The 25,030-nt window shown below is 41.2% G+C and overlaps 1 protein-coding gene across 5 annotated transcripts in view; it reads left to right on the top strand.

Annotated features, from left to right (window-relative positions):
* Positions 1 to 19,802, top strand: part of Fam13a (family with sequence similarity 13, member A) — a 99,256-nt gene extending 79,454 nt beyond the window's left edge. For 4 of the 5 annotated variants that reach the window (XM_063286280.1, XM_008762964.4, XM_006236586.5 and 1 more), the window contains 6 exons: positions 318 to 401; positions 7,301 to 7,396; positions 9,205 to 9,288; positions 13,055 to 13,251; positions 13,990 to 14,091; positions 17,636 to 19,802. In XM_063286280.1, coding sequence (XP_063142350.1) covers positions 318 to 401; positions 7,301 to 7,396; positions 9,205 to 9,288; positions 13,055 to 13,251; positions 13,990 to 14,091; positions 17,636 to 17,762 — 690 coding nt within the window. In that variant the 3' untranslated portion in view covers positions 17,763 to 19,802. The remainder of the gene's footprint in view (positions 1 to 317; positions 402 to 7,300; positions 7,397 to 9,204; positions 9,289 to 13,054; positions 13,252 to 13,989; positions 14,092 to 17,635) is intronic. The other variant, NM_001100862.1, reaches the window with a different exon arrangement.
* The last annotated feature ends 5,228 nt before the right edge of the window (positions 19,803 to 25,030 follow it).

The following is a 25,030-nucleotide window of genomic DNA, read 5'->3' as shown; positions in this document are numbered from 1 at the left end:
TCTGTTGTAAAATGAACTTATTGAAATTAATAGATGACTTTGACCCTCTGAGTAGAGGATGGCATACAAACCTTTAGGAGTGTGTGGCCTGTAGCTGCAGTGTTTCTGGGTCCATTAAGCTCAACATATGTCTTCAGTGTTTCTTTCTTGCCACGTGGGTGTTCCAAGTAGCGCTGTCATCTGCACTGTGTGCTCTGGTGAGAGGTCATGAGGCTGTCATTGCTATGCGAACTATGAACAGAGCATCTTAAGCTTGACTACATAAAGAAGTTGGGATGTGCACAAATGGTTTCCTCATGTTCCCTTTCTTACTACAGGATATGACCAAGGACCAGATTGCTAATGAGAAAGTGGCTCTGCAAAAAGCCCTGCTCTACTACGAAAGTATCCACGGGCGGCCGGTATGTGTTACATCAAACTGTCTCATTGGAGCCAGTTGTCTGGTTTTGGAAAGGTTCTACAATTTAGTTTTCCTCCAGGAACTAGGGTCCCTAATACATGCTTTATTTTCTAGTACAAGAAAGGAAGCTTAATGTATATTCACAGCATATCTCAGTGGTATGAAGGCATGACCAATAGACCTTGATCATAACTGAGTTCCAACAAAAGTTAGTCTGCAACTAAACTTGCTAGTGTCCTATTGAAAGAGAAGAGAAGTAAAGGGGAGGGGAGATCTTGTATAGAGTTCATAAATTAATAAAGTGGGGAAACCTCCTGCCCAAGTCTGTCCCCATAAGCTATAGTTGACTCTAGCCTTCCACAGGCATAGTATAAAAGGACTACGCTTGAATGATGGATCATTAAACAGTCACTCTGCACTTCAGGACACAGCCAGCATTTATAAAGGACTTCTAGTAGTTTGTAGAATCCATGCTATGAAGTGCAAAATGTAGCTGTGCCTTCTTATCAAACTAGTAAGCACCTGAGGTGGTTTGGTATTTGACAAGCACGTGTTGGGCATTTCTTGATGGCTTTCGGGAAGCCTGTAGTAAGACAGGGTGCTTTCTGCACTTGAGGAATCTACCCATTCTGGCTACCTATTACTCTTCTTGTCTCCTGTTCAGATAATTGGCAAGAAAAAAAAATGTCACCAAAACAGCAATTGCTACAGGCAGGTATAAGGAAACATGAAATGAAGACTCACCAATTTTTATAAAGCCCCCCCCCAAATACAGGGCTTTCCCACTGTGTTGTAACTACTTATTTAACAAATTAATGGGCTGAATTTAATCCTTTCTTATAAATGATATGCTCTTCAATGTAGAAGCTCCCAGAAGGAGATATAAAACGCCTTTTAAATAAGACACAGTATGAAACGGGGTTCTTTGGGGCTAGGCAAACACTCCTCCATAGAACTATCACTCCGATCATAGGTTTTGTGGGGTGAGGATTCTGGGTATTGTTTACCTAATAGTGAGCCCAATTCTCAGTGGCTGCACAAACCCTGTCATATAGTTTAAGCTCAGAGAAAAGTCACAAATGGCTTCCTTTAGTCCTTCCTCCCTCCTCCCCCCCCCCTCTCTATTTCTCTCGTCTTTGAAAAATTTTGCCCCTGGTGCTGATTCATTTTCCTGGACTGTTCCTGCAATGGAAAAGTACTAGAACTCTGGGATAATGTTCATATGTCAGCCAAGTTTTGTTTCAGATTTTTTTTTAAGGCACTGAACCAAATAGTAAGTGCTCCAGAGTTCAAAGATTGTGAAATTTGGTCTTTCTGTACTGGAGTATTCAGGATTGGGAGAGGCAGAGCTGAACTGTTGTGAACAGAGAGGAGCCCCTTTGCCACAGAAGCTTGGGATTCTAAGTGTAGACTGTGTGGCCACCAGGGTGCTGCTGTGACCCTGTTTCCCCCTTTGCACAGTTCTTCCCTTCACATGGGTTCTACTTGAAATATGGACAGACTCCTTCTAGGCTTCCTGGCCTGTGCCTCCCTCCTGAGAGAGCCATGTTCCAAGTGATCAGACTTCACTGCTGGCTCCCTGGGTTGTTGTGTGGTGGAGGTTTGGGGTTTGTTGTTGTGTTTTTATTTTTTGGTTTTGGATTTTTGGTTTTGGGGTGTGTGTGTGTGTGTGTGTGTGTGTGTGTGTGTGTGTGTGTGTGTGTGTGTCTTTAAGTTGGGAAGATTTTTTTTAAATCTGTACTTTGCTACATGGTGCACACAATGTGTGCTTCAGAACTGTGAGGACTCAGCTTGGCAGACCTGGGGCTGCTTAAGTTACCACTTGAACTCTTGGTACTTGGTTGATAGATATCTGTGATGAGTTGCTATGGCAGTAAAAAGAGATTAGAGACACACAGAGACGCTCAGACATATATTGATGTGTAAGCTCAGAACAGGAAGTAAATAGCAGCTTTGGGCAGCATAGTAAATGACAGGTCTCACTGCCACTACAATCACGTGTTCTCCCTCCTGCTTGTTTGACAATAGATGATTATGGTAGGACAAAGAGTGTGCTCTTTTTACCTGTGTGTTATTAAGACTACAAAGTATTAGTCCTTTGTCTTGCCTTATTCCCTCTCAGACAGATCAAGATTTAAGCATCTCACAGGGGAGAGAACAAATTGAGAAACAGATATCAATGTCATTTGTCGCCAATCTCAGGTCTTTCTGCCTTTCTATAAGACACAATGCTCTAACCTCCTCAGGAGAAAAGCAAACTTCCCTTGATAGATAGCCAGTCTGAAAATCAAACTAAACTTTTTTTTGGAACTGTACTATAATTAACCCCAAACCATAAAATCTATTAGACAAAAAAAAAATCATATACTGCCAATAATAAGCTATCATTCCAAGTCTCTTTATCTCATGAACTAAATGTTCAGAACTCATGAGTTTTTCTAATTCTGCAGATTCCAATTTAACAGCCATTGACCATCATAGCTAAACAGTCATGTGCTACACAGTTCTCAGCCAAGCTGTTTGCTTTAATCGAGCATTCCGTACACAGACATGTGTGACATACTATAACAAGTGGGCTCATCATTCTCTTCGAGCTACTATCAAAGTGTATTTTCTTCGACAATAGTGTTGAAAGTCTTTAAAAATGTCACAGAAAGAACATGACAAATAGTTGAAGGCCCCCATATCACCATTCATAATATATCACCATTCGTAATAAACGTGCAGGGGGAGAGAATAGGTTGCCTGACCTGTGCTTCTGGCTTCTTCTTTCCCATGCTGGCACATTTTAGTTTTGTGTTTCAAAACCATGTTGACTAGCACAGCATTAAGTATAGCCAAGTTCACGTTTAAATTACACATTCACTTATAAACACTCTCCTCTGGTTAGCTGTTGCCTTGGATTTTCTGATCTTTACACAAACATTCTACTATTCTTAACTTATAAAAGAGTTGCCATTTTTCTAAATTAATGGGCCCAGAGTGCAGCATTTCAAATAACCCATCATCACACAGCCAGGTCCAGCTTCATTCAGGTCTGATGTTTCTGTGAATAGAAAGAAACCTGGGCTGGGAGTCAGTACATCCACTTCTCATCTAAGCTCTCTTGCCTTGGGAAATCGCTACTCTCTCAGTGTTTTAGCCCCTAAAGAATAAGGCTTATCTAGCTCTTGGAGTCTATGGCTTTAATTTTTTTCTTTATCATCAAAGTAAATGTCACTGGGTTTGTCATTCCTTTACATCCAGGTAACATCAATCAAACTGAAGAAAAGTTTCACTGGAGGCTAAGAGGAAAAAACCTCATGATATAAAGGCAGACACTCAGGGTTGTCTAGTCTTGGCTTTATGATTTCTACCCAGGATTTGCCTCTATTTAATATGAATAATTATTGGATAGTGCTCCCTTCTTCAGTTTTAAAATAGTATCTCACTATTTTATTTTGAGTAATCAAAAGCGGGGTGGTAAGTGACAGCAGAAGCGTCTCTGTGTCACAGTGAAGACCACAGTAGGGATGATCTTCCTGTCTCATGTATATGGGGGGGTTTGTTTGTTTGTTTGTTTTGTTTTGAGACAGGGTTTCACTAGGGAACCCTGGATATTGCTATGTTGACCAGGCTGGCCTTGAACTCAAAAAGGTCTACCTGCCTCCACCTCGCCTCTGCCACTGCCTCGAGTTCTGGGATATAAAGGCATCTAAAAAAAATACATCAATAAGAACCCCATTTCTTAAGCCATTCAGTACTCCCAATTAAAAGTAAGGTTTTGAAGGAGGGGAGAAAGGGTTTTGGAGAGATAGTATATACATGTTTGGCTGAAGGTAGTTTTCAAGTAACTATGAATCAACTACTTTCTAAACTAAGTTCTTCAGCTTAATCATCAGAAAGTGTCACCCAGAGGACTCTGATAGTTTGTTTGTTCAGTATATACATGTTTAGAATGTGGTGAATGAGCCATAAATTCATGTGCCAAATGGCTCACCAGAATGCCCTTACCAGCAGCCAGAACTGGCATATTAGCTATTATAAGAGTGTGGTAGTAATAGTAATATATTTGTTTCATGTGAAATGACTTCTGAGTCACCTTGCTGTCCCAACAGCCATTTTTAATGAAGTAACCAATTGTAAATGAAGTGATCATCCTTAAAATCCCATTTCGTATGACACATCCTAGAAGCAGAAGCATTCCAGTCATCCTTAGAACTACTATAATGGAAATGAATGGAAAGATCATTATTCATGCCAACAGCAGAAGGCAGTGCCCTATTAGCTTGTAAAAGTTATCCAAAGTAATTTACAGTTGATCATGTTGAGAAAGGCAGAGGCCAAAGCCAGACAGGACAACGTATTTGTATAATCCAGAACTGTCTTTGAAAGTGAATCTTCCAAAAACTTTGAGAGAAATGGTAAAACCACATATCTTACACCATTTGCTACCTGAGAAATTCTTGCTTTCTTGTTCATGGAATGGGAATGGAGTACAGAAGCCCAACAACCCGTCTAAAAAGATACTTTACCTTATTGTGCACTAAGGTGGCCAAAGGAAATACATGCATACCTATCTGTGGGACTTACCTAGATAGGTTTGAAATATTCATTCTCTAACATTGCAAATATGTATAGAATGTTTGCATTGGATGAGGTACTCAGGATATGAAAATATAAGCCCCTGAGTTCAACAGGTTATATTGTAAATCAGAAGATATATATGTGAATATTTATGATACAATGTAAAAGTGTTTGAAATCACAAAGCATTATAAACACAGGGTGTGCTGTCTTACTGTTTCTATTGCAGTGATAAATATCAGGACCAAAAGCAATTTGGGGAGGAAGTGGTTTATTTCATCTTATAGCTTATAGTCCATCATGAAGGGAAGCACAGCAGGAACCTAGAGGCAGGAGCTGATGCAGAGACCATGAAGAAATGCTGCTTACTGACCTGCTCATCATTAATTACTTAGCCAGGTTTCTTTCTTTTTTTTTTCTCTAACCTAGCCTACTTTCTTTTTTTTTAAAAGATTTATTCATTTATTATATAGAAGTACACTGTAGCTGTCTTCAGATACACCAGAAGAGGGCATCAGATCTCTTTACAGATGGTTGTGAGCCACCATGTGGTTGCTGAGAATTGAACTCATGACCTCTGGAAGAGCAGTCGGGTGCTCTTAACCGCTGAGCCATCTCTCCAGGTCCCTAGCCAACTTTCTTATAGCACCAAGGACCACTAGCCCAGGGGTGATGTTACCCGCAACAAATTGACCGTCTGTATTAGTTAGGGTTTTATTTCTGTGAAGAGACACCGTGACCATGGCAACTCTTATAAAAGAAAACATCTAGTTGGGGCTGGCTTACAGTTCAGAGGTTTAGACCATTACTGTCATGGCGGGAAGCATTGCATCAAGCTTGCAGAACATGGTGCTGGAAAGATAGCTAAGATTTCTACATCTGGATCCGCAAGCAGCAGGAAGCGGAATGTCACACGAGGCCTTGCTTGAGCGTCTGAGACCTCAAAGCCCAGTGACATATTTTCTCCAACAAGACCACACCTATTCCAACAAGGCTATACTTCCTGATGCTTTGTGAGCATCTAAGAGCCATTCCTTTCATATCCCCATAACTGCCCACACTAGTCATCAAGAAAATGCAGCACGGGCTTGCTCACAGACCAATCTGATGGGAGTATTTTCTCAACTGAGGTTCTCTCTCCCAAAATGACTGTAGTTTATGTCAAACAGACATAAAACTAGCCACTACAGGCGTTGATGTGGAGGACAAGATCACTTTCAAGTTGGAGCACAAGGAAAAAGAGCTGTGCCGAGCCGGCTTCTGATCTGCCACTTCTAAAGAAGAGAGAGCGCCTCTTTAGTGCAGGGAATCGTACAGAATTAGCAATGAGATGACCTAGTCTATCTCTGGAGTTTGAAGTACAGTGGGGAGGGGAGACATCATGAATGACAAAGGATTTCCAATCCTGTACAAGGAAACTGTACTGGATTCCTTCCTGCTGCTTAGAGATTTTGAGCAGTGTGCCAGACGAAGATAATGAGGCTGAATCATCCAACGGTTTCCAGAAACAAATGTTCCTTGAATACTCTCTGTCTGCCAGAATCATAAGAGGGAACAGTTTCATGTGGAAGAAATTCATCCAAATAAGTTGATTGCAGTACCATGTAATAAGCATTACAATTATAATAGAAACATTGCCTCATCCTTTTCAGCCTCCCTTTCCTTGGAATTACAAATCATGGGAGTCAAGTCTCCTTCTACTCTATGGGGTCTGGATAGCTAGCTCAGGTCATCAGGCTTGGCAAATAGGCAACTTTACCTGCTGAGTCCTCCCACGTTACAGTGTTTTTCATTTGTTTGGGGGTGGAAGGTCATTTTAAATTTCATTTACTTATTTTTATGTGTATGGGTATTTTGCCTGCATGTATGCTTATGTACTATGTGGATTCCTGGAATCCATAGAAGCCAAAAGAGGCCATTGGATCACCTGCAACAGGTTACAGGTGCTTATGATCTACTATAGGAATGCTAGGAATTGTGTCCAGATCCTCTAAATGTGTAGTCAGTGTTTTAAATCAATGAGCCATCTCCACTCCCACCCATACCCTTAGTTTTAAATAGCACTTTTAGAGTTACCAAGTGGGCTAAGGACATAGCACATTACTCAGATCTAGAAGAAAGTATACTAGTAGGGTGATTTCCACTGGTCCGAGGTGTATATCTGCAGGGTCTTTATTAATTGACTAAATATTATTATCAGTTTAAATAAGTTTTGTAAATTGTACCACCATCTCTGTGTGTTCCCGTGGGCCACAAAAACCTGGAGTATGCTGGGAACAGTGGACAGGATGACCCCTGGAACCAACGTCTCACTTGTTCTGTTCTTGTTTTTCAGGTGACAAAGACTGAGCGTCAGATTATGAAGCCACTATATGATCGGTACCGACTGGTCAAACAGATACTGTCCCGGGCCAGCACTGTCCCCATCATTGTGAGTACATTCTTCCCTTTCTGTTGGCAACCCCTGGTTATGCTACGAGCACTTGTCCTTGTTAGGTTTCAACTACAGCTATGATGAACACATGACCAAAAAAAGCAACTTGGAGAAGAAAGGGTTCATTTTCAGTTCATAGTTTATAGTGTGCTTTGAAGCGAAGTTGGGCAAGGGACTCTAGGGAGAAACCTGGAGGCAGGATTTGGTACAGAGGCCATGATAGAACATTACTTATTGACATGTTTTCCACGACTTACTTAACTTGCTTTCTTATACAACCCAAGATCAACTGCCGAAGAGTAGCACTTCCCACAATGGGCTAGGCTCTCTCATGTCAATCAAAAAAATGCCTCACAGATATGCTCCAGGCCAATCTAAAGAGACAGTTTCTCAGTTGAGGCTTCCTCCTCTCAGGTGACTCTAAACTGTGTCAAGTTGACAAAAACCAGCCCAGGGCCTTAACCATTACCATACTCATCACTGTGAGTATAACCTCCCCTTTCTTTCGGAAGAGCCCCGACTATGCTAATAGGATCCTAACCTGCATTCTCATCGAAGATTGGGTTGTAGTAGTTGCACCAGTCATTCATATCCATGCCCCATGGCTTGAGGAATGACTTGATCATATATACATTCCTCGGGCACACACAAGGCCAACACCTAAACCCATTCCTTAGAGACAGAGCTCAAGGTGTAAGGATGGATCTTCTGTGGGTCCTTCATTCCAAAGAGTTCCTCTCTGGTGCTATCTGTTTATAGTTTCTCCCCACTCCCTAAGACTGCTCCCCAAGGAGGACCCTGTAAGTGAGAAGGCCCTGATTTGGAGGCTATGAGGGTGGAGAGAGAGGAAGTAGCAAGTAGTTGGGGAAGCCAGTGGTTGGGAAGCTGCCTGGCCATGCCCCACATCCTTGAGATACAACTACTGTTAGCATCTGGATTTCATCTTGCCAAAGGGAATAACAGTTTTGTCTCTGGTTGTTGGCAGTATTTTAACACTGACAGACCTCTACCTACAGCCCACGAATTTCCTTCCTGGACTAGATCTAGTTAGGATGTTAGTGCCTGTTCATCTCTGAGAGAAGCGTTGAGCTTCCTCATCCTTGCTGCTGTCACAACCTGGATGTGATATCACTCCTGGGACATTTACTCTCTCTAGTTGCCACTCTTACCAAGCACTTCACTAAATCTTATGGTTCATTTCTTCATTTCCAGTCCTAGAGTATGTGCCTTCATTTTTCACACTTCTTTTAATAGTGGCCTGATTTTTACGAATGAGAGACAATCCAGAGACTCTAGGCAGGGGTAATTAAAGAACGTTCCTCTTCTGCAAATTTCCTGCAGAACAGACTAGTAAATCAAATGAGTTAATGCAAGGAGACATTGTCTTCTTCCACCACTTAGGAACACTCAGAGTTCCTAAATAGGGTGAACACAGAACAGATAAGTTCATTAACCTTTACATGTTCGTTTGACCTTGAGCTACTTTATTTTGCTCATGTAGATGCTGGGTGTAGGGAGGAGGGTGTGGTGATCAGTGCTTTTCTTAGGAGATTCCCAAGAGCTTGGTTAAATAAAAAAGAAGAAAAGAAAAAAAAAACCCTTGTGCCTTCTTACTCTGTCCTCTGATTTGCAGGAAAGAAAAAGAACTTTACTGTGTTAGGTTTTCTTGGAAGCTTTTAGTGGGAAATGATTATAAAATGTAGTTAAAATACAGTAGTAAGTATTGACATGGTCAAAGAGACCATAAGCTATAAGGCCAGGAAAAAGGGTTCACAACATAACCTATTTGCTAACTCTTGTCATAGGGTTCCCCTTCCAGCAAACGGAGAAGCCCTTCGCTGCAGCCAATTATTGAGGGTGAAACTGCTTCCTTCTTCAAGGAGATAAAGGTGAAGAGCTTGGTGCTAACACTTCCTCACTGACCCCCCCTTGTCACCCTGTGTGACAGCCCTCCTTGGGTCTCGGTTCTAGTAGTGTTTCGTACAAATCAGTAACTACCTGAGCCAGCTGTGAGCAGTCACATCATATGCCTCTTATAGCCTTATAGCCAGTTTCCTTCCGTTCTGTGTTTATTTGTTCTGTTTTGCTTTTCCTTTGAGACTCATTTGTTTCACACCTCACCTTGTTTTGTTTTGTTTTGTTTTGTTTGTAAAATCATGATTACTTTTTAGGAGTTATTTGGAGCTAAAGAGAAAAGTTAAACCCAAAGCAGAAGAAAGTTTTAAGAGCCCTGTTGTCTTTCTGTGACATTCTAAGCTGATAGTGGTCATTTAGTCCCCAGAGTTAGGAATGATTATCTCAGAAAAACCTATTGAGGGCTAGCATTTGAAAGCCTCATTCTCTTGCCTGAGGTAAGATAAACCACACTACAATATCCAATTTTAATGTATCAGACAGACTGTGCTTGATAATCACATCACTAAATAGAATCTGAATTATGAGTGCAATACTGGACCACAAGGGCTAGTGTGCTATATTATATCTTGTAAAATTACACCTATTTTCTTACAATAGGCTTTGATATCAGTGAAAGGCAACAAGCTTTGTCTGTCTGGTAGTTTTACAGATGAACTGAATGTTGATAATTGAAGAAATCTGGGTAGTTTGTATATGAAAATTAGCATGCTTCTCTCAGCAGCATGTAATAGACTTATTACCAGGTAAAAACATGCTCTTGAATACGTGCAAGATGTGACACTTAGTAATTGCCTCATTAAATGAATGTAGATATCATAATGATGCTTTTCTTGGATGACGACATTCTACCCATTCTTATTCTTTGCCAGTCTTTTTAGAAGAATTTTTTTTGTTGTTGTGGCTTATTGCCCACTGGCTCTCATCATGGTCAAAATTACAAGTAATTTTGCCATGGTTACACTACTTTTGTAAATACTGCTGTCATTTGGTTCATTTTGCTCTAATAGTGCAGGGTTATTAACACGCTCTTGATATGTGCTAGCACAGTAGTTCTAATACAATTCACAATTTTGTGTGTTTGGAGATTAAAAGAAAAGACCAAGTGTAAATGGCTTCTTTAAAATGTATCCCCCATTCTACTTGCTTATGCCAGGACACTAGCTTGTATGAAATAGATCTAGTTTGAATTCTGAAGGTTCTGAAGGCCTTCAGCCCCAAATAAGCCCAGAGAACCCTCTAAAACACAGTGGAATAGGATTCTACTCTCAAGACCACAACTTTCAGAGCAGTGGCAGTGTGAGGCTGCATATTCCCTGAGCTGAGACTCAAAGGCAGCCTAGTAGTTTCCTAACCAGCTTCCATAACAAAGTAGAATACAATTAACTAATTACATAGCATGTACTTTTAGAATGGGTTAGTTTGATAAATGTAAAATAATAATGTAGCTAGTATAGCTCACTACATTCTACACACACACACACACACACACACACACACACACACACACACACACACACTTGGCTTTGCCACCTGGAAAGCCAGGGAGCACACATATGGTTTCTTCCCTTTATAGCTCTTTACACGTCTATAGTCATATGCTGCCCCACTCCCAACCCTGCTCCTTGCTTTAGAAACCTTTTCTCCAAGCTCCTACTCTGCCTTTCAGAATGTGGGTTTCAGGCTCTTCTTCAGCCACTGGCTCTGCTGAAAATGCACAGATCAGTTTCCCTGTTTCTCTCCAGAGCTAGTTTTATCCTAGTATGTTTCAGCCAGGAAAGTAGACAGAGCCAGGCCTCACTTTACTTGATGGCACAGGTCCTTTCAATTCTCCAAATCCTTGCCCATGTGACTGTCAATCTACAGCCAGTTTATTTTAAACTTTCATGTTGGCATTGTAGCAGGGTAACTGCTGTGGGAGGTTTCCTGGCCTCCACCCACCACTTCCCACCACCCCCTCTCATTTGTGATAGCCCTAAAAGTCTTGAGATATGGCAGACACCTAGGGTATATAATCACCTCATTGAGATCTACTGTCCATGACCCACCTCTATGATTTCCACTGTGCTGAGGGATCATGTGATCTCCTGATGCTTTTCTGTGGATTCCTTATTGGCTGTCTGTCCCATGTTTTGTTTTTTGTTTTTTGTTTTGTTTTTTTCCCCCTTTTCTTAGCTTACTTGTAGAACCCTGAACTTTCCAGCTGTTTTTTTATACTGCTAGCAAGCTATATGAAATAAGCTAAATACGGATTCATATTCCAGCAAACTAAATATCCTTATGTACTCAGTGACAGATGCATGTGGCCAATACACCCTTTCTATCATCGTCTAAGTGACTGATAACGTTAATTGGTGGTTTCAGGAAAACAGCCCACTCTGTACTTTTCCCTTCATCATTTTAGCATCATGGCTGAAATTTTGATAATCACCTTTCCTTTTAATGGATCTGTTCACCTTGTCCTTTATCAAAATCCCGATATAACATTAGTCCTGTAAAGGAAAGGAAGCTAGTTTATGAAGGAGCCAGCACTAGGGAATTGGTCACTGGTCCTTCCCCAACTGCTGTATCTTGTCTATGCATTCTTTTGGGACTATACTCAGTATCTATCATTTATGATCTTATTTCACATCTATGCTTGGTATTTCATTTTCCCCGTGATTTTCCAAGGCCAATGAGAGTAGTTCTATTAGGTTCATCTGACAAAAGTTTCATAGCGCTTCCTATTCTCTCCAGACATTGGAATGTAATTAGGAAGACTTCAGAGATTTTATTTATTTTTATTTTATCTATTTACCATAATGCATATCTATGCACTGTGTATATCAGTGTCTTTGGAGGCCAGAGAGGGCACAAGGTCTTGGGGGACTTGTTACTGATGCGTGTGAGCTGATATGTGGGGACTAGGAATTGAACCTGGGTCCTCTGGAAGAGCAGCCAATCCTCTTATCCACTGAGCCATCTCTCCAGCCCATTAGCAGAACTTTTAAACAATGAAATCTTACGTTCTTATTTGTAGCTTTCTTTAGTATCATTTGCCACCTGTAAAATGTTCATTCACAACTTTCTTTTAAATCTGAATTGCTGCACCCTTCATCGGGTTTGTTGAGAAGCGGCAGTATGCAGGCCGAAGTTCTGCCTGGGCTTCGAGTCTGTTCTCCCTCATCTTCTCCATGCAGGGGAGAAGGAGGAGAGGGGGCTAAGATTTGTTGCCTGCCAGCTGTGTCTCGCCAAGTTCCAGTTGTACGCTATCTCAATTAAGTTTTATAAAAAAGGCATTGGTGGGAAGTCTTACTTCTACTTATAAACCGAAACTTTAAAATTATTTGCTTGAAAGTCAACTGTTGTCTGAAGTTTTAAAGTAATTTAAATTGAGAAGAACACTGAAGCACTGTTTCCTTGGGCCGAGCAGAGATTAAAGATGTAAAGCAGCTGAGGTAGGAAGTGCCTCCTGGCTTGGTCCAGCTTTGCCTTCCGTACTTTCTCTCTCTCTCTTTTTTTTTTTTTTTTTTTTTTTTTGGTCTTGTTTTTTCGGAGCTGGGGACCGAACCCAGGGCCTTGCGCTTCCTAGGTAATCGCTCTACCACTGAGCTAAATCCCCAGCCCCTCCGTACTTTCTCTTGGTGCCATCATTTTAATAAAAGAGAAGAGAAAGCATGTGAATCTGGTTTATTGGGTGCTTATAATGGGAGCATTCTCCAAGATATGCTCAGAGTCTTACTGGGGTTGCCATGTCTCCAGGAACAAGAGGAGGGATCAGAAGATGACAGCTCCACAAAGCCCGACTTCACTGTCACTCTGAAAACAGACAGCAGTGCACATTGCTTTCTGGACCAACTTGAAGATGACGCCGATGGATTTATTTCACCAATGGATGACAAAATGCCATCGAAATGCAGCCAGGACTCAGGCCTTTCAAACCTCCACTCTGCTTCAATGTATGTTGTTTGGGCCATGGCATTAAAGTGGTTTAGTTCAAATAACAGTGTGAGGGTTGGTTTAGCCAAAAAAGCCACAAGTGACTTACCTAGGGTATGTGTGTACAGAGAAAATAATGATTTAAACTAATGAAAGGCCTAGTGGCTAAAGTAGAAGGACAAGTACGCTTGAGGCCAGCCTGGGCTAGAGGGAATTCTAGGTCAGTGTAGGGCTATAGAGTACTGGGAATGGGGTGATGATGGGGATGGTCAGGGGACACTAGAGAGGGAGAGGGAGATGGAGAGAGAGAGTGAAGAAAGGAAGAGAGGGAGGAGGCGAGAAAGAGAGAGAGAAAGTGCAACGTGTTCGTCAGTTTTCTCATATATCTTAATCCCAGATTACTTGAGGAAGTTTTGAGATCTTGCCTGAACAAGCGTGAGGTCTCTGAATGACGCTGTGGCTCTGTCAACCACAGCTCAGTTAATCCTGAGTAACAAATGTCACTTTGCTCTTTCTGAAAAATATATGACAAGGCACCCTGGGCTTCATAAAGACCTCATAATTCATAAGTAGCAAAATCCCCTAGGAGCCCCTAGAGCCTCACCTGCTTTCACTGTATGGGCAGTCAAGAGAAAGCACCCACAGTGACTTTTACATTGTTTTGTTTTCTTTCTCCACAACTCCTATCAAATCACTTGCTATTTACACGTAAAACGATCCGATTTAATTTTTTTTTTTTAATTTGCCTTTCTTCTTAGACCTGAACTCTTGGAATACCTTCAGGAAATAAGAGAAGAAAAGAAAATGATTCGAAAGAAACTTCATGATTTTGAAGACAATTTTTTCAGACAAAATGGGAGGTATGTATATGTTTCCTTGTTCCTCATTCTTATTCCACACGCCCTGCCCTCTCTTTCGGCTCCATCTGTGGGACATCTGCTCCATTCTCCTCCTAGGTCCTCTGGTTTATGCCTCAGAGATTTTCAATGAGACCATGTATATAGATGGATAGAGATTATAGATGAAGATGATATAGATAGAGATATAGACATGTAAGAAGACATTCTTCTCAAACAGTGTCCATGACCTATACCAAGTCTGCTAATATGCAAAACTAACCTGTCACATTAAATTCTCAGCTAAAATGAATGACTTGGAACTGAGTTTCAAATTGACAGCATTAACTTTCTTCTCACGAAGCAAGAGGGAGGAAAATGATACTAGGAGATTTAATGACAGTTAAAAATCCAAAGTTGGACTGGGGATATGGCTCAGCTTGTACAAAGTCCTAGGTTCACACACATAAAACTAAAATAGCTAAGATGCTAGCGACCAAGTCTGAATGAAAACCATGTATGAAAAGCAGTGGTGAATTTGTCTGTCTAGTGGATACCTTGTTTGATCCAGTGAGTTAATCAAATAATAAGGTGTAATCAAATCAATAATGTATAATCAAATTGTCTACTAAATCTGCTGGGAAAGCCTTTGTCAGCGTCTTCCTCAGATCCCAACTGGAGCTCAGCGGCAAGATCAGGAGTCTCTCTTGTGTCTCTTATCCTAAACTGGTTTTACAGTAATTCCAATTAGGAAGAGTGTATATAGTTTCTTTAGAGCACTTTCATGCCCTGGGGTGTGAAGAAATACAAGAACTATAGCAATTAACCTTGACGTGGGGACTGTGTTATATCCTACTTTAGTTGAAACATTACATAATTGTATTTTTGGATTTCTGACTTAGATCTACTGTACAATAATATTTCTAAAGATTTTTTTACACATTTGTACCTAAGTGTGTATTTATACCTAAATGTGTATTTATAACTACATGTGTTTGCATTTCACCCCACTACATACCCACAGACTATTGAGAAAATTTTTCTGAGAAGACAACAGAAATAATTCCTAAAATAATAACAATAGCTAATGAAAGAGTTAATTTAATATTGTTACAGTGTTGGTTTGATGTTTCTGTCCATATGCCTTTCATTTTCACATTATTCTCACATACTGTGTATAGAATTCTACACATGAACCATATACTGTGGAGCGTGAAGAAGGCTTAAGAAAGTCTAAATTGTGTTGGTGCCACCTTGATGGAAGAAAAAAAAAAGACTGTCTTGGAGTGGCTTAAACCAAGAGTGAGCATAACTTTGAATTCTCCACTCCTCCCCTTATGAAGGGCTTTGTCCTATGTTTGTTGAATAGCCCAGAAAATCTGGCATCAGAAAGGGACACAGATTCACTCATCTTAATTGATTTTTCATCAGAGTTTACCAGGGAAAAATTTACTTTATGAACCCTAATGACCCAGAAGAGCACTCAAATCCACAAACAAATGTTATTATACCCACAGATTGATGCCAGCATTTATGGTGGATACTTCTTTTCCTTAAGTTTGCTTTCAACCTATTGGCCTCTTTCAGTAAATGATTCCCATCACACACACACACACACACACACACACACACACACACACACACACACAATTCCGAGATAGAGAACATATAATTTAAGGTTAAAGCTATGCCTTTGGCTTATTGTGTAAAAGCTAAGTGGGAACTGCAAGGCACAGTTAGCTTAATGACATTGTTTTCTTAAGGGGAAGTCAAACTTAAAAAACAGACCGAATTCACAGTAGGGAACCAGATTGAGAACAGTTTTAAATGGCCTCAGAGCACACTATTAACTTGGTTGCAAATCTGGCCAAAGTCCAGCTTCTGAAGGCTAGAAGCATTTTTAGAAAAAGCTATTTCCACAATGAATGGTAGAAATTGACCAATCATTACTCAAGTTTAGAACAACGAGGACCAAATAACATTATAGCATCTTGAGAATGAGAAGCCCCTCCCAGAACATGATGGTGACTGGGTAGAGATATTTTTCTTAGGCCTCATTCCTGCTTCTTCTAAAGAGCTACTTAGAATCCTTCACCGAAGCAAGGCAGACATGAATAAAATCAGTTTCATTTGTTCATAAAGCCTTCCACTGTTCCTCTTGCCCATTATTTTTCTCTGTTATGAAGAGAAAAGGAAGCAGGCATTGGAATGCTTGCTACATGTATTCCATAGGGACCACTAGTTTGGAGAGATGATATTTCTTGGTCTGCTCTGCCTGCTCTGACTATATCATATATACAAGAATATAGACAGTAGATCCTTGTGGTCAAGCTGTTGTGAGAGTTGAGTTAGATCATGGCTATAAAGTACTGTGGGCCTCACGAAAGCTTTATACTAGTACTACTGCATATAAGTTTGCATATAAAATTACCGAGCAAACTACAAATACTTAGCACCATGTGACCAGTTCACAAAAGCACATTTCAAAGTGTGCTTCACATTTCAAAAGCAAGTATTTAAGTAGGACTATGAACTCTTCTTGAAATATTTACAAATTGTGGGTGTGTTGATTGCTGATTGGAAATTTGATTGGGTGAGCTGTTAAGAGCACGTGCTGCCCTTGCAGAGGACTCGGGTCTGGTTCCCACATGGCAGCTCATAATCATCCACAATTCCAGCTATAGGAGATACAACTTCCTCTTCTGAGCATGCAGGTGGGTACACTTGTGCATATACATATGCAGGCAAAACACATGCATATAAAATTAAAAATCAATAAAACTTAGAAAGATAATTTAATGGTTCATTTGATGAAAGATATAACATTAAGGAAATATTAAGAATTGTGTGGTTTAGTTTCATGTCAACTTTTTACAAGCTAGAGTCATTTGAGATGAGAGAACCTCAGTTGAGAAAATGCTGCCACCAAACCTATAAACATGCTTGCATTTTCTTGATTGATGGGTGGTACGGGAGGGTCTAGCTCAATATGGGCATGCTGCCCCTAGCCTAGTGGTTCTGGTTATAAGATACCAGTTGAGCAAGCCAAGAGAAGCAAGTTACTAAGTTCAACCCTCCATGGTTAGCCTCTTCAGTTCCTGCCTCCCTATTCCTGCCTTTAGTCCCTAGCCTGACTTCCCTTCATGATGGACTGAAATAAAACCTTTCTTCTCCAAGTTGCTTTGGTCATAGTATTTTATCACATCAATAGAAATCCTAAGTAATCCCCTAGTAAATCAAGAATGAAATATTTTTTGTTTATGCTGAATAAAATATTACTGTGAAATGATACTTTAAAATCAATAGACAATCTCTGCATTTCTTAGTCATTTGTGAGGACCTAGTAGATCCTAGATTAACTTTATAGGCCCCCAAGTTTCATGGCACCTCCAGAAAAGAACCACTTTGCACTTGTCTGAATCTAGCCTCAGATACCAAGAACCAAATTATCAACACTGATTTTAGACTGATAGAATATGTAGTTTCCAGATGATAATCCCTGATGCATAGTATCCTTCAGAACTGGCAGAACATGATCCTCAGTTTCTCTTTTCTTTGTTTCCTCTAGAAATGTCCAGAAGGAAGACCGTACTCCAATGGCTGAAGAATACAATGAATATAAGCACATAAAGGCGAAGCTACGTTTGCTGGAGGTGCTCATCAGCAAAAGAGACGCTGATTCCAAATCCATGTGAAAGGCTGGTGGTGTGGATGACAGTTCTCCCAGAAAAGAACAGCTCTGGAAGGCAGCAGCCTTGGAGCTGTACTTACAAAGAAGGCAATCCCCTGCCTCTGACCTATCAGATTGTCTCCGGCTTCCATTGCCTGCCTTAGAAACTGCCTGCATGGAAGATGCCAGTGTGTCCTGACTACAGGATTTTATATGTCAACACACACTGCAGTAGGAACTTCCCTGACATGAGCAGCGATTAGACACCATCAGACTCAGCAGATAACCTGCTCTTCTTCCCTGACAACTGAGAAACATGAGGCCATTCTAAAACTGTGACAGACACAAGCTCAGGACTTCCCTTGCAGAACCTGCTTGTTGTAGAGGTCTGTGTTGGCCCTGGACCCCACCACATGGTTGACCATGCATCGGCACACTATTTGCTGCCTTGGCCATTTCCCAAGCTGTACTTACTCCCGCAAATCCATTTCTCGTTAGCTCTCAGGTAGATGGAAGCTGCATGCACCCAGTGGCAGGGCAGTTATTTCATTGATTCGATCTGTCAGCTGACAGACTTTAAGTCCCTGCCTCATACCTGTGTATGCTGAGGACAGAGTGACAACACAAATAGCTATGCAGATGGTATTTTAAAATCAGGTGACAGCAGAAGAGCCTGAAAACTCTTCAAGACACTGACTGCACTTTCCAGTCTCAGACATGGATGTCGGATCCAAAATGAGGCTGGTGTTCCTATGATAACCTGTTTGGGGCTCAATTTTGTTGTTGCACTAGCCAAACAAAGGAGTCTTGCTTCATTACTAGACTAGGTATAGAGTATCAGGGGAGAGAGGGACTCTGTATCCGTCTCTTAAACTTACCAGAGCATAATTTTTCTACGAAAGTAAATCTGCACTAAAATTCCTAAATGGATGGGTAAGATGTAGCCCTAAGAGCTCAACTCACTCTCAAGGCAGAATCTAGATCACACTGTTTTCAAGATGATACATAAACAAAATGGTGTGTGGCCAATTTTGATGCTGTGGATTTTTTTTCCAAAGACTATGTCACAAAGCTGTCTATATTAGACATTTTGGAGGGACCAGGGAACTTAAGACCACACACACACACACACACACACACACACACACCCATTCATCTCTTCTGTGGTCCTGCTGTCACTCTTGTGATGTGTTCTTTCTTTTCATCTACCATGTCCGCCTGAAGAGCGCAGCCTTGCTTTTGCAGGCGTGTGACAGCCTTGCCTTTGGAAGGCTGCACTGTAGGTTGGGCAGGCAGCAGGGAGACCCTGTTCTGTTTAGAGAGTCACCGTCAACAGGGTACAGTGTTAATGAGGAGAATGGAAAACTATCACCAGTTGCAATGATAACACATGTTTGAGGGGTCTCAGTCAGGTGATTTTCAGCACTGCTCCCCACTGTGGCTCTGTCACCAGGACCTCTTTCATTAACAGGGGTGGGGTGGGGTGGGTGGAGGATTCCTTCAGTTCTGCTTTTACAAGTAATCCCAATAGCAGCATGAGCTATGTGTTGGCAATACTCTGTTTTTATCCACACACTTAAAAGACGATACATGATCCTACAAATTTCAATGTACATGAAGATGTAGTTTGATATTCTTAGCTCTGCTGTTTACATTTGCTATGATTTCAAGGAGTTATACTATGAATAAAATTATGTAATGTAGGATGTTTTCTATTTTTGAGGCCTGAACATGAATCATTCACATGACCAAAAAAATGTATTTTTAAAAAGAAATCCATGTCTAGTCTGTAATTTTTAAGTACTTAATCTCCTAAGGAAACTGGAACAACACAAATCAACACCAGTTAACTTTTAAAGCACATCTGCTTAAGAGTATTGTTTTGAAAAGAATGCGCTAGAGATTTCTTTTTTAAAGCTGCATACAAATGAGAAGCTATTAGATGTTCTGAAATTTATCGTTTGCACCAAAGGTAAATGAACTAAGATTTATTTGGGACTTCCCATTCAGTTTTATGTGATCAATAAAATACCAAGTTATTGGAAAATAAATCATGTATGAAATATCACGGTTTCCTTCATAATTCCTAACTTATTTTCCTCACAAGATGGAGCCCAAATGAAGGTGAGAGCTGTGTTTACCCCAGGTCTTCTCACAAGGCATATTACTCAGCGGTTTCTGGCTCTGCAGGAAATGTGGGGGAAATTGGTTTCCATGGCAACTGTCTCTGCAGCTCTTCATCTCCTAGCACTAGAGGCAGCATCTTAATTGGCCTCACACAAACAGAATGCTGTAGACTAGGGATTCTCTTTGGGCTCGTGGGAATGTGCACGTATATTTGCACATAGCAACAAAAATACTGAGGATTATGTAAGAGTAAGCTTGACTATGTGATCACAGAGTAGCAGCAGAGGCATGTAATATTCGGAAATCATTGCTTTTATCGTGTTCAGTCTGGAGTAAACATCGAAATAGATTTGTATATTATTCAGTATCTTGTCGTTATGGCATTGGATATGCCACTTCTTATTCAAGTCAGACTTTACTTTTTAAGACACAGTGGCCCCAATGTTTCAGATAAAGGCTCTCTTTGAAGTTTTAGAAATCTTTGTAGGCGTTTTAGCACAAGCTTAGTGGTCTCCGTGCAAGATCAAGTCAGATCTCAAATCAAAGAGCTAGGTTTTGGGGTTTTGTTTTGTTTTTTAAAGACTTCACTATGAGTCTTAGATTTCTTCAGGTTGGTTGCCAATTTTTAAAGCTTAGCCTTACTTTCAGTCAAAAGATTAATATTCACAACAGATCTGCTGTCAGCCATGACTGTAGCAGAGAGCAATTCCACTTTGTCTCATTCTGATGCAACACTTATGAAGCAGGTACAGTCTCTTGCAGGCTAGGACTACTCTCTGCACCTGACTTGTTTAGAACACGACCAATAGAACCAGTTCCTGCTGGTATCCTCAACCCTATCAGTCTTAGAGCCCTGTCCGCTGACTAAACTGTGAACAGGGTTGAGCCTGCAATTCTCTGTAAGGTAAAGGCTCAGAGTGGAAGAATAAAATTGCTATGATACCCTGTCTTGGCCAGTTTTCAGTGGAGAAAACTGGATGGAGCAGCAGCCATCACAGATGTTCAAGAGGAATGTCATACATTTAAACTTGATTTTCAAAAGAGATTCAAACTTCCGTAAGATGGTGTTGACAATATGTGTACCACAGACTGCTGTGTGAAAAGCTAATTGTAGTCTAAATTCTGTTTTGCATTCATGGATGTTTCTTCCAGGACACTTACATCCTCTGTGCTCCCCCAGACCCAAGTCAAGCAAGGTGGAGTTCCTGCTGAGATCAGTCAGTGCCCATGGGATGTTTTTTCAGTGTCCACTTGGTTAAAGCATTAGCGAGGGAGAAAACTGTACCCTGAATGTTGAAGCCACATCTAGAATGTTTTAATTTCCTTCATTGATGCAATTGTGTTCAGTTGACCTTAAAATGCTCTAAAGAGAACATTTTCTCAAATTAAAAAAAGAAAAACAAGGAAAGAAGAGAGAGAAAAAAAGGAAGGAAGGCAGGAAGGAAGGGAGGGAGGGAAGGAGGGAGGGAGGGAGGAAGGGAAGGAGGGAGGGAGGAAGGCAGGGAGGCAGGAAGGCAGGGAGGGAGGGAGGGAGGGAGGAAGATAAGAACAAGTCAACATGTTTTCAAATTGCTCCACCAGCAGGGTGGCTACAAACGCTGGCCAATATAGGAGGTTCCAAACAAGTATAACACGCACAACCCAACACTGCACTTATCACAGGTCACTGCCCCATGATCATAGCACGTATATGGATATAGACCAAGGCCCGAATTGCAGATAGACATAGATGTGTATGTGAAGGGAAAGTCTATGCACATTAGCAATTCTGTATTATTTTGAAGGATCATGTTTCTAAAAAAATGCCTCATGATTCCCAGAATGGTGCCAACCACAGTCAAGTGCATGGCCCAAGGAATCAGTTTCTTGACAGATCTATTTCTCCATTTGGAAGCATGAAAAAAAAAAGAAAACCAGAAATGGGTAAAATGTCACTAATATGAACCTGGAACAATATTTACATGAGATATAAACAGAAAAATATTTAAATATCCAATGTCCTTAAAAAAGAGAAATCGAATTCAAACCATTATGTACATTTTTTACACCTGACTGCTTTTTGTATTTAAAAATATTATTTTTAAATGTAGAAGCTCTAAGATTTGTTTCAGCATCACGTGACTGAGCTGCTGACAGGGTGTGACCTTTCCCTTCTTGTAGGATCTAATGCTGGTTCACTCGAGTTCCTCCAAAGCCTCATGAGGATTTTGTTTTAGTTATGTCTCCAGAGAAGGAGGGTACTACAAGGAGAAATAAATTGTGCACATGTGGTAGTCAGTGCAAAAGCTCAAAAAGCAGGTGCTACTTTCTACCAGCTGCCTTTCAACTATTCATAAGAGAGCTGAAGGGGTGCAGAAACAAAGCAAATTCTCCCTAAGGAGAATTCTCTTTTGTTAAGTACATTTCCAAAGTCTACAAGACCTCCTTAGGTACACGGTTTAGGCATTTACTATTCTGAAATTGAACAGGGACAATAAAAAGTTTGGAGAAAATGCATTGCATCTATGTGAACATCTCAGCTATTCGAGTCACCTGGAAGGCCAGGTGCCACACAGCACCTGCTCCCTGAAGGGACGTCTCAATTGTAGGCACAGGACTCTGTGCCCCAGTGACTGAGGTGACCCAGTCCTCCAGTGGTAGAAGACATGGGAGTAAACCTCATATTGTTCATATTGTATATACTCCAAGTTGAGTAAAATGATCTAAGTGGAAGGACCTTGTCATACTGCTGACATGAGTAACTTCAAAGTGCTTCGACAATATTTAGTTCCATTATTCCAAATCTGAGATCCACCTGATGTATTTTAGTTTTTCTTCAATGGGAGCAAAGTAATAAAGTTGGGAAAAAACGATAGGTGGCATTTAGTGAAACTGTTCCTTCAATACTTTGAAGTTTCTTTGTGTGTGCATGTGTGCGTTATATATGCTATACATACGTAAGTGTAGCAGTAAAGAATGCCAGAGTAGGACAGGGTGCTGGAAACTTCCTATCATTCGCCACTTGATTGCCTTCAGACAAGTTCTCTCAATGAACTGCAAGCTCAACTACCAGCGACTTTTTGAGATCTGCCTGCTGTTTCCCCTCCCAGTGCTGGCGTTAGAGGGATGCACAGCCATTCCCAGATGTTTATGTAGGAGATGGAGATCCGAACTCAGATCTGAATGCTTTCAGAGCAAGCAGTGGACCCACAGAGCCGATGCTGATTCTTTTGAGGGAGGGCAAAGTTAAGAGAGCTCAGATTCACACAGGTCTACAGCTCCTGTCAACTGCTCGATGCATTCTGATGTTCACCTTGCCCTCTGCCCTGGCCATGTAGTGCTTGTACTTTGCAAAGCTGGTGACCCGAACAGAATGTTGCAATGTGACCTACCGGTGGAGGAAGGGCTCACTGGGGAAGGGAAATGAGACCATGGTGGCTTTATCACTGCCTCTCTGGAATGGATTCAGCACCTTGTAAGACAAAATTTACCAGTGTTACCTCTAAGCTAAGTCAGCTTGCCAAGGCTGAACTTATACCCACTAAGCCAAATCCAAATTCCCTAGTGCATTTGAGAGTCCTGGCATGCAGATGGGAGATTTGGCAGGAGCGGAGGTGCTGACAGCTCGGTTCTCCCTTGTCTATCCAGCTACACAGCTTACTACCACGAGATCAGCATGGCACAAAACATGGTGAGAAGCAAATCTCTTGGACCACTCAAATTCCTAGCAGAGCCCATGTGTGTTTGTGTCATATGCAGTCATGAATTCTGAAGTTCTCAAAAGCTATTCAAAACTATGGTTCAATCTTTAGACTCTCCTTCTGGGCATGCAGCTTTGACTACTACTTGGTAAGACATTTTGAGATACTGACATTTTTAATTCTTTTTCTTTTCCTTTATTGGATATTTTCTTTATTTACATTTCAAATGCTATCCCCTTTCCTAGTTTCCCCTCTGAAACTCTCTATCTCATCCTCCCTCCCCCTGCTTCTATGAGGGTGTTCCCCCACCTGCCCACTCTCTCTCTCCATCTCACTGTCCTGGCATTCCCCTATACTGGGTCATCAAGCCTTCACAGCACCAAGGGCCTCTCCTCCCACTGATGTTTGACAAGGCCATCCTCTGTTACATATGCAGTTGGAGCCATGGGTCTCTCCATGTACTCTTTGGTTGGTGTTTTAGTCCCTGGGAGTTATTAAGGCTCTGTCACAGCCTGACAAACACAGAAGTGGATGCTCGCAGCCAACCATTGGATTGAGCATGGGGTCCCCAATGGAGGAGTTAGAGATAGGACTGAAGGAGCTGAAGGGGTTTGCAACCCCATGGGAAGAACAACAATATCAACTGACACTTTTCTTTAACTGGTACTTCTGAGGCCCTGACAATCACTGTATATGATAGGCACAGTGAGGGAGGGGAGAGGGGTAGCAGGTAAAAGAGTACTCCTCACACCAGAAAAAAACATGTGACTGAGCTCCTGGGATGCCACCTCAGTGAGGGCTTCGGGATGAGTGCTATAGCTCAGAAAGGGCTACAGGATTCCGGATCTCAGGACAGGCCTTAAACTAATGCTTGCTCACTCACATGGTGCTTGTCCAGGCTTCAGGAGGGTGCAAACTGCATGCTGTGGATCTATAGAAACGAGCAGTTCCACAACTAATCCAATCTCCTGAGTAACAAGAAACAACCCACTTGACAATACCCAGAGACGGAATGCTACAGGTGCTTCAGGACCCCACTGCATGATCTGGATAGAGTATTTATCCTCCAAGAGCCTCTGTTTCATTATATGAAAAATGCAAATGATTGTGTAACTTGCTTTACAGGTTGTTGTAGGCTCAGTGTTGTGTCAGTATTGAAATAAAGTATTTTTGTAGTCCAGCAACACATTCTGAAAACTTTCAGAACAGGCATTGTACTTCCCAAGATCACTTGACATCCTACTCCCCATCACCCTCTTCTTGTTTGTATGTTAGAAACACTCCAAGAATGGATCAGTGTGGAGGAAAGGATTCAATTATGTGTTTGTGTGTGGTGTGTGCATGTTATCCATGTGTGCTTATGGTGTGTATGTATGTTTATACATGTACATATGTGTGTGTATGTATGTGGGTGTATATACATGTGTGTTATACATGTTTTATTGTGCACATGTGGGTACATGCATACATGTATAAACGTGTGTGT

Source organism: Rattus norvegicus, chromosome 4 (assembly GCF_036323735.1).
Source record: "Rattus norvegicus strain BN/NHsdMcwi chromosome 4, GRCr8, whole genome shotgun sequence".
In the NCBI taxonomy this organism is placed as follows: Eukaryota; Metazoa; Chordata; class Mammalia; order Rodentia; family Muridae; genus Rattus; species Rattus norvegicus.
This window is presented reverse-complemented; position numbering and strand designations above follow the sequence as displayed.